Source organism: Delphinus delphis, chromosome 3 (assembly GCF_949987515.2).
Source record: "Delphinus delphis chromosome 3, mDelDel1.2, whole genome shotgun sequence".
In the NCBI taxonomy this organism is placed as follows: domain Eukaryota; kingdom Metazoa; phylum Chordata; class Mammalia; order Artiodactyla; family Delphinidae; genus Delphinus; species Delphinus delphis.
Window position 1 is genome coordinate 142,694,572 of NC_082685.1, and position 12,719 is coordinate 142,707,290.

Sequence of the window (12,719 nt, forward strand, 5' to 3'; positions counted from 1 at the left end):
ACATGCCGTGGAGCAACTAAGCCCACGTGCCACAACTACTGGAGCCCCCGCGCCTAGAGCCCATGCTTCGCCACAAGAGAAGCCACAGCAATGAGAAGCCTGTGCACTGCAATGAAGAGCAGTTCCTGCTTGCTGCAACTAGAGAAAGCCCACACTCAGCAACAAAGACCCAATGCAGCCAAAAATAAATAAATCTATATATTAAGAAACCCCCAAATGATCATCTCAGTAGATGCAGAAAAAGCTTTTGACAAAATTCAACACCTATTTATGATAAAACTCTCCAGGAAGTGGGCACAGAGGGAACCTATCTCAACATAATAAAGGCCATATAAGACAAACCTACAGCTAGCATCATACTCAATGGTGAAAAGCTGAAAGCATTTTCTCTAAGATCAGGAACAAGACAAGGATGCCCACTCTCACCACTTTTATTCAACATAGTTTTGGAAATCCTAGCTACGGAAATCAGAGAAGAAAAAGAAATAAAAGGAATCCAAATTGGAAAAGAAGACGTTAAACTGTCACTGTTTGCAGATGACATGATACTATACATATAAAATCCTAAAGATGCTATCAGAAAATTACTAGAGCTCATCAATGAATTTGGTAAAGTTGCAGGATACAAAATTAATACACAGAAATGTGTTGCATTTCTACACACTAACAATGAAAGATCAGAAAGAGAAATTCAAGAAACAATCCCATTTACCACTGCATGAAAGAGAATAAAATACCTAGGAATAAACCTACCTAAGGAGGCAAAAGACCTGTACTCCGAAAACTATAACATGCTGATGAAAGAAACCAAAGAAGACACAGATGGAAAGATATATCATGTTCTTTGATTGAAAGAATAAATATTGTCAAAATGACTGTACTACCCAAGGCAATCTACAGATTCAAAGCAATCCCTATCAAATTACCAATGGCATTTTTCATAGAACTAGAACAAAATATCTTAAACTTTGTATGGAGACACAAAAGACCCCCAAATAGCCAAAGTAATCTTGAGAAAGAAAAATGGAGCTGGAGGAATCGGGGTCCCTGACTTCAGGCTATACTACAAAGCTTTAGTCATCAAAACAGTATGGTACTGGCACAAAAACAGAACTACAGATCAATGGAACAGGACAGAAAGCCCAGAAATAAACCTACCCACCTATGGTCTATTAATCTATGACAAAGAAGGTAAGACTATACAATGGTGGAAAGACAGTCTCTTCAACAAATGGTGCTGGGAAAACTGGACAGCTACATGTAAAAAAATGAAATTACATCATTCTTTAACACCATACACAAAAATACGCTCAAAATGGATTAAAGATCTACATGTGAGACTGGACATTATAAATCCTCCTAGAGGAAAACACAGGCAGAAACGGACACTCTCTGACATAAATCGCAACAATATCTTTTCTGATCCATCTCCCAGAGTAATAGAAAAAAAAACAAAAATAAACAAATGGGACCTAATTAAACTCAAAAGCTCTTGCACAGCAAAGGAGACCATAAACAAAATGAAAAGACAACCCACATATTGGGAGAAAATATTTGCAAATGATGTGATTGACAAGGGATAGTCTCCAAAATTTACAAACAGCTCATGTGGCTTAATATCATCAAAACAAATAACCCAATCAAAAAATGGGCAGAAGACCTAGACATTTTTCCAAGGAAGACATACGGATGGCCAAGAGGCACATGAAAGGGTGTTCAACACTGCTAATGATTAGAGAAATGCAAATCAAAACTACAATGAGGTATCACCTCACACCAGTCAAAACGGTTATCATCAAAAAATCTACAAACAATAAATGCTGGAGATGGTGTGGAGAGAAGGGAACCCTCCTACACTGTTGGTGGGAATGTAAATTGGTACAACCACTATGTAGAACAGTATGGAAGTTCCTTAAAAAACTAAAAATAGGGCTTCCTTGGTGGCGCAGTGGTTGAGAGTCCGCCTGCCGATGCAGAGGACACGGGTTCGTGCCCCGGTCCGGGAAGATCCCACATGCCGCGGAGCGGCTGGGCCCGTGAGCCATGGCCGCTGAGCCTGCGCGTCCGGAGCCTGTGCTCCGCAACAGCAGGGGCCACAACAGTGAGAGGCCCGCGTACCGCAAAAAAAAAAAAAAAAAAAAAAACTAAAAATAGAGCTACCATGTGACCCTGCAATCCCACTCCTGGGCATATACCCAGAAAAAAACATGGTCCGAAAGGATACATGCACCCCAATGTTCACTGCAGCACTGTTTACAATAGCCAAGACATGGAAGCAACCTAAATGTCCATCAACAGAGGAATGGATAAACAAGATGTGGTACATATATACAATGGAATATTACTCAGCCATAAGAAAGAATGAAATAATGCCATTTGCAGCAACATGGATGGACCTAGAGATTGTCATACTGAGTGAAGTCAGACAGAGAAAGAGAAATATCATATGATGTTGCTTTATGCGGAATCAAAAAAAATGGTACAAATGAGCTTTATTTACAAAACAGAAATGGACTCACAGACTTAGAGAATGAACTTATGGCTACTGTGGGGGAAGGGTAGAGGGAATGGATAGTTAGGGAGTTTGGCACTGACATGTACACACTGCTATATTTAAAAAGGATAACCAACGAGGACCTACTGTATAGCACAGGGAACTCTGCTCAATGGTATGTGGCAGCCTGGATGGGAGGGGAATCTGGGGGAGAATGGATACATGTATATGTATGGTTGAGTTGCTTGGCTGTGCACCTGAAACTATCACAACATTGTTAATTGGCTATACTCCAATACAAAATAAAAAGTTAAAAAAAAATCTAAAAAAACCCCACCCAACTCCCCATTCCTCCCCATTCCTGCCCCCCCACCCCGTAACTTCTGTTCTATTTTCTGACTCTCTGAATTTGCCTTTTTCTTTTTTTGGGCTACACTGCAGCTTGAGGGATCTTAGTTCCCTGACCTGGGATTGAACCTGGGCCCTCGGCAGTGAAAGCACGGAGTCCTAACCACTGGACTGCCAGGGAATTCCCTGAATTTGCCTATTCTTAAAGACACTTTAAAAGCACAATTTATACACTCACATACTCACATACTTCTTAGATGGGTCTATATGTAACAGATATACAAATACACACACACACACACACACACACTTGTACTGCTTCTGTAAGAATACATGAAAAAGTAGTAATACTGGTTGCCAGAAGGAAGAGGAATAGAATGGCTGAAGAGGGCAGGAGGATGACTTTTCATGGTTTTTCCTTTGATGAAATATAAACCATGTAATCCACTGAATTAAAAAAATACATATATAGTCACAGCTTTTCTCTAAAACTTGCCTAAAAACTTTGCTTTTCACTAAAATAAAGTTAGTGGTCAGCTGGTATTTCCTAGGAAAAAACAATTGTAGTGCAGTGGGTGAAGCGGGAAAGACAAGCTTAAACTAACTCATTAAAACTACATAGACAAAAATAAGGAGTGATGGGTCGCGAAGCATACCTTCAATGAAAGGAGGTAGCTATCTGTCTCAAAAGAATTTACTTTTTAAAAAAGTCATTATCAAAATTAAATATATTTTGGTTTCACTACTCACATCTAGATACTGTTTTACTATACTCCTCTTCACATCTTCAGTGATTCTGGAATTAGCCATATCACTCCGCAGGAAGTCCAGTGTTTGTTTGGGATGAAAATGAACTCCTGTTTTTCGGTTTATCGCTTTATCATACACTTTTGCAGATTCAGATGGAGAGTATTTCTGAATTTTACTGTTTTGGGAAAGCAAAACCATTAACTTAAAACAAATTTTTTAGGCATTTACATTTAAATTGATTCTAGTTAAATTTTATTTAGTTATAATTAAACTTTTTGTTATATAGATTTTAACCAGTGAAACTGTATACAAAATAAATATAATTTTAAAAAGGGAAGTAAAGACACAAAATCAAAGATTAAAAAGAATACTCTCTTGTTTCTGTCAGTATTTGTCTTGAATAGAGGTATCATTTAAATGAAAGTAGTTTCTCATGTCTATTTCTTAGCACCATGATTGTGACTGTAGGACACTTTTAATGTAACTACTCAATACTACCTAACTGGTTTACCTCCTTCTACTGTTTTGTGCCCCAACTATTCATTCTCTACACAGTGACCAGAATTATTGCTTACAAACCTGTTTCACATTATTAACAACTCTGTTTCAAAATTTTTCCAACACCTTAGCACTGCCCCAAGACTTTACAACGTTTTAAATTATTCTGAATTACAGGCGTATCTTGGAGACGTTGCGGGTTTGGTTCCAGACCATCGTGATAAAGCAAATATTGCAATAAAGCAAACCACATGAATTTTTTTGTTTCCCAATGTGTACAAAAGTTACGTTTACACTATATTATAGTCTATTAAGTGTGCGACAGCATTATGTCTAAAAACAACATACATATCTTAATTTAAAAATATTTTATTGCTAAAAAAATGCTAACTATCATCTGAGCCTTCAGTGAATCGTAATCTTTTTGTAATAGCAACATCAAAGGTCACTACAAAACATAATAATAAAAAAATTTAAATACTGTAAGAATTACCAAAATGTGACACAGAGACACAAAGTGAACAAATGCTGTTGGAAAAATGGAGCCGACAGACTTGCTTGATGCAGGGTTGCCACAAACCTTCAATTTGAAAAAAATGCAGTATCTGCGAAGTGCAATAAAATAAGGTATGCCTGTGGCTGCCAATATTTAACATCGAGATAGTTCTCATTAAAATCTGGATTATCTAGCTTCTCTTGAAAAGATGGAAGCTCTGGCCACATTGTTCGCACTCTCTTCCATGGCAACAAGCTGATGAACATCTGAGTAATATCTAAACCCTTTAGAAGAAACATGTTCTTTTCATTTTGCCACTGACCTACCAGGTCTACTTTACTCATTTCATTATCTGTCCCTACGAACATGTGACTTCATAGGGTTTCAATGAATGTGAAAAATGTCCAGAATTCCACGGGTACAGGCAGAAAAGAGATACCTATAGTGATTGACAATGGGTAAAATTATAGGGCACTCTAAGTTATTAGTACTTTTCTATCTCTTATTTGATAGTGTACATTAAAGGCTGCTAGACTGTTAGAACTTAGCCTAGTTGGTCTGCATCTATTCTTCATTCATAGCTCTTCTTTTTTAAATAAAATTTATTTATTTTTGGCTGTGTTAGGTATTCATTGCTGCGCACAGGCTTTCTCTAGCTGCGAGTGAGCGGGGGCTACTCTTCGTTGCAGTGCGCGTGCTTATCGTTGTGGTGGCTTCTTTTGTTGCAGAGCACAGGCTCCAGGCACGCCGGCTTCAGTAGTTGTGGCATGTGGGCTCAGCAGTGGTGGCTCGCGGGCTCTAGAGCGCAGGCTCAGTAGTTGTACTGCACGGACTTACTTGCTACGCGGCATGTGGGATCTTCCTAGACCAGGGCTCGAACCCATGTCCCCTGCATTGGCAGGCAGACTCTTAACCACTGCACCACCAGGGAAGTCCCCACAGCTCTTTAAAAACTTGAATTTGTTATCTATTTTTAAGGTTAGTCTAATTCTCTTTTAAGTATATTAATACTTATATATAAGAATATATTATATATATATAATATATATATATATAATAAAAGAATATATAATTCTCTTTTAAGTATATTAAGGATTTAAGTCCTCTAATTTATAATTTATAATGCATTATCTCCAATTAGAGGAATAGTTTTCCTCTCTTCAGTAACAGAATGGACAAATTATGGTAGATTATACAACAAAATAGTATACACCAGTTAAAAGGAACAAATTCCTTTTTTAAAAAGAGCATTTTAAATATTCAGCATGCAATCAAAACTGGGTTTCATATTTGTTCATTATTTGAACACAGCAAGTTTTTTCTCTCACTGCTTATGCAACCTTACCTATCAGAAAATCCACAGAGATTCTTCAAATGTTGTTTTAACATCAGAAGCAATAAAATACCCTGGGAGACATTTGCAAACTCAATTAAAGGAGCTGAATTTTCTGGCAAACATTTCATCACTGAATTTATATCATCTTCTGAATCTGAATCTGAATCTGAATCTACACGTTTCCGTGACTTCCGAGGCCTGGAGACTTCTTCTTCACTCTCGCTTGATTCATTTTCCTTAGCAGGAGATGATTTTCTCTCTTTCCTTTTGTCTTTTACCATAGACTGAAAAAAAAGAGGAAATTATTCTGTCTGAAAAATAATAAAACAAAAATACGACTACAACTATACATATGCGCCATTTAACAGCTTCAGAAGTATCCTTATATTAATATTTTATATACTGAAACCCTCTGATTTTCCATAAACAACTGGGGATGCAATCCTTGGGGGAAAAAATTATGTTCCAAGACTAAATAAAATCCACTCCTTCAACCACTGTTCCACCCTCCCTAAACCATTCTGAAATATCATTCAAAGGGAGAGAATTTTCTTATAGTAATGAAAGATAAATTAGTTATAGAAGTAACAATTTGATATACAGGTAAGCCATTATAGAGGAAAAGAAGTAATTATAATTTTTTTTTGTGTGTGTGTGGTACGCGGGCCTTTTACTGTTGTGGCCTCTCCCGTTGCGGAGCAGAGGCTCCGGACACGCAGGCTCAGCGGCCATGGCTCACGGGCCGAGCCGCTCTGCGGCATGTGGGATCTTCCCGGACCGGGGCACGAACCCGTGTTCCCTGCATTGGCAGGTGGACTTCTCAGCCACTACGCCACCAGGGAAGCCAGTAATTATAATTTAACTGGGGAAAATATAATAGGCTTGATTTCCCCAGCTTCTATCAAACTCTCCCTTTTAAGAACTTTTCAGCAAGATAATGTGCAACTTTCTTTAAATACTTAAATTCTGGTTTTTTGTACTTTACGAAACTGTTAGCTTTTAAAAAGAAACAAAGTCAGCTGGTTTCAAGGTGGAAAAGACCAGATTACAAAGCAATATTCAAAATGTAACTGCTAAAAAATAAAACAGGAGAATACAAGTATATGTACAACAGTAAGTGAAGTAAAATAAGATAACATGATGGATCAAGTTCCTGGGAAATTATTAACCTCTCAAACTTTAATGTGCATATTAAACAACTAGAGATTTTGTTAAAAATGCAAACTCTGTTTCAACAGGTCTAGGGTGGAGTCTGAGGTTCTGCAGGTCTAACAAGCTCTCAGGTGAGGCCAGTGCTACTGGTCTCGGTCCGCACTTCAAGTAGCAAGGGTTTAGATACTTCTGTAATTCCAACCCTTAGGTATTAAAAAGATCTCCCTGAGCTTCCCTGGTGGCGCAGTGGTTGAGAGTCCGCCTGCTGATGCAGGGGACACGGGTTCGTGCCCCGGTCTGGGAAGATCCCACATGCCGTGCAGCGGCTGGGCCCGTGAGCCATGGCCGCTAAGCCTGCGCGTCTGGAGCCCGTGCTCCACAATGGGAGAGGCCATAACAGTGAGAGGCCCGCATACAGCAAAAAACCCCCAAAAGAACAAAAAACCAAAACCAAAACCAAAAAAGGATCTCCCTGATTTACGAGTTTGACCAGGCTGAGTTTTGAGCACTACGATATTGTAAAATGAGATATATACTTATATCATCAGGTACATGAAAATACTCCAATTAATTTACAAAGAATGGAAATTACTGAGTGCACCTACTATGTACCCAGGGCTATACCAGGTGCTTTTACAATGAAACCAATTATATTTCCTTCTTAAAAACCATGAAAGAAAAGATACAAAGTTTACAACAAAAAAGTTAGTAAAGATTTTGGGCATACAATATGCCAACTCCATTATGATGCTGGTGTTCAGGGATAATAAGCAAATCAATAGTATAAATTTTCTGTGTTTACTTGTAAGTAAGCTACTTATATTTATTCTGTATTTCTTCAAGTATACTACTATTATCTACAGCATTACCAGATTTATAAAATAGCAAAGTGTTTTAAAATGGGGTTTAAACAAATATATGAATGAACACCAAACACTTAAGGTCAATGCTTGAAGTGAGATAAAGCGGGATGGCTTATCAAGAGAACAATCCACGTGTGTGTGTGTGTGTGTGTGTGTGTGTGTGTGTGTGTGTGTGTGTGTGTGTGTGTGTGTGTGTGTGTGTGTGTGTGTGTGTGTGTGTGCGCGCGCGCGCGCGTGCGCGCGCATGCACACGTGCACGTGTGTGTGTATAAATTCCACCTAAATGATCTGGAATGAAATGGTTTTAAGATCTTTCTTAACGGAAATGAAATGGCAACCCACTTCCTCTCCCCAATTCAAGCACTACCCAGATTTCAGTTAAGTTTATTTAGAAAGATTTTATATACCTATGAAAAGAATAAAAAGAACAATGAGAAACAAAACAGTGAAAATAGCATGCCTGTACTTTGAAAGATTAAGAATAGTAATGTGTGTAACTTACCTCCTTGAACGACTGCAGTAGGTTACTACCAGAAACTGAGAGTGTAATGTCTATATGATGCATTATAAACAACGGCTCTTCCTGTGTCTGGTATGGAAAACAGGCTAGATTGTCTGCTATATACAAGAGCATATTCACTTCTGTTTTCTGTAAATTTTAGAAAAAAAGGTACACATGTTTAGTGGATAATCTAGAAATCCATCACAAAAGCCTTTTTAGAGAAAATATTACAGGGCACTTTCACCTCAGTTAATGTTTCAGAACGAGAGAGAGAGTTGGGGAGCGGAAGAGGGAAGGAAGAAGGGAGGAGGTGGAACAGAAACGGATTTTACAGAATAATCTTAAACCCATTTTAAGAGATTGCATAATGACTTAAACCATGGTACCTTAAGAAGGGAAGGGGTGAACTTTTTTAGTGCACCCAAGTGGGAGTCCCTGAAGTTTTCTTACAGAGTATATAGAATCTTTAAGATAAATCCATACCACATCAGAAAGTATACATATGAATTCATAATTATTTGTCATTGTGCCTCTAAAAGTTTAACCCATATGGAGATCAGTTACACACAGTTACTATTCTGCCTTCAAAAGTAAGTGGTAATTATAGTACTAATATGTGGGTTAAAAAAAAAATCAAAGTTCATGTACTCATAAAACAATTGTCAGTTTCCTATGTGTACATAATTTAGAATATCAGAGTCATTCTGATGGTGTTACCAGTTTCACACCAAAAAACGAATGCTGGCAAATTATGGTTACTACTAGTTGTTTGCTTAAAAAGAAGTAACAAACTGAGATTTTCAGCATTTACATGATGATACAGAATATAAACAGAAAGACATGTTAATACTTAAATTCCTTTAAAACATTTATAGCTTAAAAAAAAAGAAAAAATAGGCAATTAAAAAACACTCCTTCCTACCATCTCCCTTATCCTGCTGTCCAAACAACATAAAATACAGTATCAGCAGTAGTAATAACAAAAATCCCATAGGACAGACGGAATGAACTTGCTGTTAGTACTCATGAAACCCCCACGTTTTTATTTTTAAATATGTAACAATACCTACATGTTAAAGTTGGAAAAATACAGACAAGCCTTTTCCTTCCTGAAACCTTCTTCCTTAGTTTTCTCTTCCTAGCTCTTTGACTATTCCTCTTCTATCTCCTCAAACCAACTCCTTTTCAAACTGCTTTTAGCAACATTCTGTTCTTTTAGGTGCTTAGGACAAAAATATTTCAGTTATCCTTTGACTATTCTCACAGACTCTCATTTAATTTATTCCTTCCTCACAACGTTTCTTCTTTTCTTTCCTACTGTCATTGTTTTCTTTCCAGCTTTCATCGTAACAGGTCAATCCCGTAATACCTTCAATGTGAACACAATGCTAAAAAATCTGTGTTCCTAAAATGCTCTCTGGCACCTGTCCTCATCACTGAATTTAACACTTTCAACAGTTTTCCACTGTCTACAAGATCCTCCATTAACCATGCCTCATTATGATCTTGCTGCTCCAGTTAAATAACATCTATTCATTATTTCCCACACATTCTTTTTTTAAAAAAAATATTTATTTATTTATTATTTATTTATTTTGGCTGCACCAGTCTTAGTTGTGGCATGCGGGATCTTCGCTGCGGCATGAGGGATCCTTAGTTGCAGCATGTGGGATCCTTAGTTGTGGCATGCATGCAGGATCCAGTTCCCCCACCAGGGATTGAACCCAGGCCCCCCACGTAGGGAGCATGGAGTCCCACCCACTGGACCACCAGGGAAGTCCCTCCCACACATTCTTATCTTTGTACCTTTATTCATGTTTTTACACCTGCCCTGCCTTAAGAGTAGATCCATCTTATCCCCTAGGCCTTCAGAGATTTGTTCCTCCTCTGACATCCACTGTATTATGACAGCTGGATTTCCAGTTTAGCATTTCACATGCTGAGGTGACAGAGCATCCAGCTAATGATATACAGCAGGCAATGAAACCACGTAGGAATTAAGCTCAGAAAGGAGATAAAGACTAGGGCAGTATCGATACAAACCACCGGGACTCAGATTATGCTAATCTTAACCGTTAGTTCCTTTACTTAGTGTCCTATCCCTCCGACTGGAGGTAAGATCCAATGAGGAAAAGAGCACTATATCATAGCATTTTGTACTCCTATCTAAATATCTTACACACAATGAAAGCTTAATACTGATGACAGCCCTGATGATGACTAAAATTACAGTCCAAGTAGTTCTAAAATAGAAGTTTGTTATATTTATTTGTTAGATAATATATCCAAAAATTTCATGTTGTACTTAAAAAGAAGAGGTCTAATAAGACATCTACATTCTGGTAATTTTAATTTTACTTTATTGAAAAAATCTGGTGTTGGAACAGCAACAAAGTTAAGCTATCAAGTGATTAAAATAGGAAAAAAATATTTTTTTTCTTTTTAAAGCTTTACACAATACACTAATTGGTAAGCTCTACATGGAAAGATACCACATCTGTCCCATTTACTATTTTATCTTCATCTCCTAGCACAATGCTACCATAACGCAAATAGATGCTGAATAAATATTGATATAAGATGAATGAAAAAATTGAGATAAGCTTAAAGAACAGGATGTTTTATTTTCTTGCCTTATGGTCGTGGCCAATACAACTTGTGCAATAGCCCCCTAAAGGGTCAAAATTGTAATTACACAAAAGTGGGCTCTTCATTAAAGGAGGTCAGGCTGAACAACCAGGGATCTCAGCAGCCAAAACCGTATTAGAATAGTTACTCTAACAGCATTCAAGTCTGACAGAAACAAGCGAAATTTCACTTCATCTATCCATCTATCTATCTATGTAATCTATCCCTGGAAGTGACAGTTTAGTAACGTAGCTTATTTAAAGGTATGCTTAAAGGAACTGCTATCAAAGTTTATAAGACACTCAGTATGGAAACACAATTATACTTTATCCCTCATTGTGTTTATTCTCATGCAAAATTTCCCCTTCAATTTTGACTGTATACCTTGCAATTAACATAGACCTAAATAAACACATTTAAGATAGCCTCTATTATTTACTAAAATGGTAATATTTTTAAAATGTTGGCTACTTTAGGCATAAAATTTATAGAACACTTATTTTCTTAAAATAATAAGTTTTTAATACTTACTGCTGTGTCGTCAAACAGGTTGAGTAAAGAAATTAGAAAGGCTCGTCTGTGTTGGCGGTTTCCACGGATCATGGAGTAAAGGTGTGAACACAAAGCACTAGAGGACTCATCTTGTCTGAAACCTCTTACAGGATCTTTTAGGCATGTATTGATTGCCTGTTGTACCTGGTAAGACATCTTCATACCAGCCACCGCTTTCATCTGAAATCAATAAAAGCCTTATTTTTGTCACAGAAATTAGAAGAGTCAAATTAAAAATATAATTTTGAGTATTATAGTTCAAGGCAAACTTCATTATTTGGTTTTCTTTAAAATAATAAAAATCATAGAATGCAAGTGCTGGAAGGAATACTGCAGATCATCTACTGCAATCTGCTCATTTTATAGAAGAAACAAATGGAGACTCAGAAGAGCCATCACTGCCAAGATACAAAGTAGGGACCAGAACCCATGCATCCTGATTTTTATCCTGTGTGCGTGCTGTACTGTTACCTCTAGCTCAATTTTAAGAGTTAATTTTAAACTAGAGTAAACACCCTGGGGGACAAACTTAGTTGCATGTTTAAAAGTAACTACTAAGCAAAATATTTTATTCTAATATGAATCTGAGCACAACATTTGCTAAAGAAATGGTTTACCAAAGAACGATGTTTAAATTTAGATTGCACAATTTAAAAATACATACATGAATAAATCCAGCATATTTTTTGTCTATTTCCACAAGCTGCTGATCAGCCTTGTTCCGCATAGCTGGTTCTGGGTCTGTGCCCATAGCAATTAAATATGGTACACACTGGAAATAAAAATAAAGAATTCATAAGACATCACCATAGTAAAAGCTCTATATGTATCTTGATATATGTTAAAACTTGCTACATATCTGGGACATATGAATTTAGCTTTATAGGCCTTCCTATAAATGCCATGGTTTAGTGTTTTTTTTTAAAAACTATTAACCTTCCCTTAAATCTTTCCCTTAAAGCAAAAAAGCACTGGAGTATCAGCAAGAAAATAATGTGGTGAAATTTAAGCAATTTCAGTGTGATTTTAAGGTTCTTTAAAACTAAAGGGCTCCCAGACTAAGAATATCCATTTAAGATTATGATATATACTACAAATGT

The 12,719-nt window shown here is 37.1% G+C and overlaps 1 protein-coding gene across 5 annotated transcripts in view; it reads right to left on the reverse strand.

Moving 5' to 3' along the window:
• The window catches only part of NIPBL (NIPBL cohesin loading factor), a 191,663-nt gene that overhangs the window by 6,786 nt on the left and 172,158 nt on the right, over positions 1-12,719 (reverse strand). For all 5 annotated transcript variants that reach the window (XM_060009584.1, XM_060009583.1, XM_060009581.1 and 2 more), the window contains 5 exons: positions 12,284-12,391; positions 11,599-11,799; positions 8,440-8,586; positions 5,932-6,206; positions 3,593-3,767 (listed from right to left, as the gene is read on the reverse strand). In XM_060009584.1, coding sequence (XP_059865567.1) covers positions 3,593-3,767; positions 5,932-6,206; positions 8,440-8,586; positions 11,599-11,799; positions 12,284-12,391 — 906 coding nt within the window. The remainder of the gene's footprint in view (positions 1-3,592; positions 3,768-5,931; positions 6,207-8,439; positions 8,587-11,598; positions 11,800-12,283; positions 12,392-12,719) is intronic.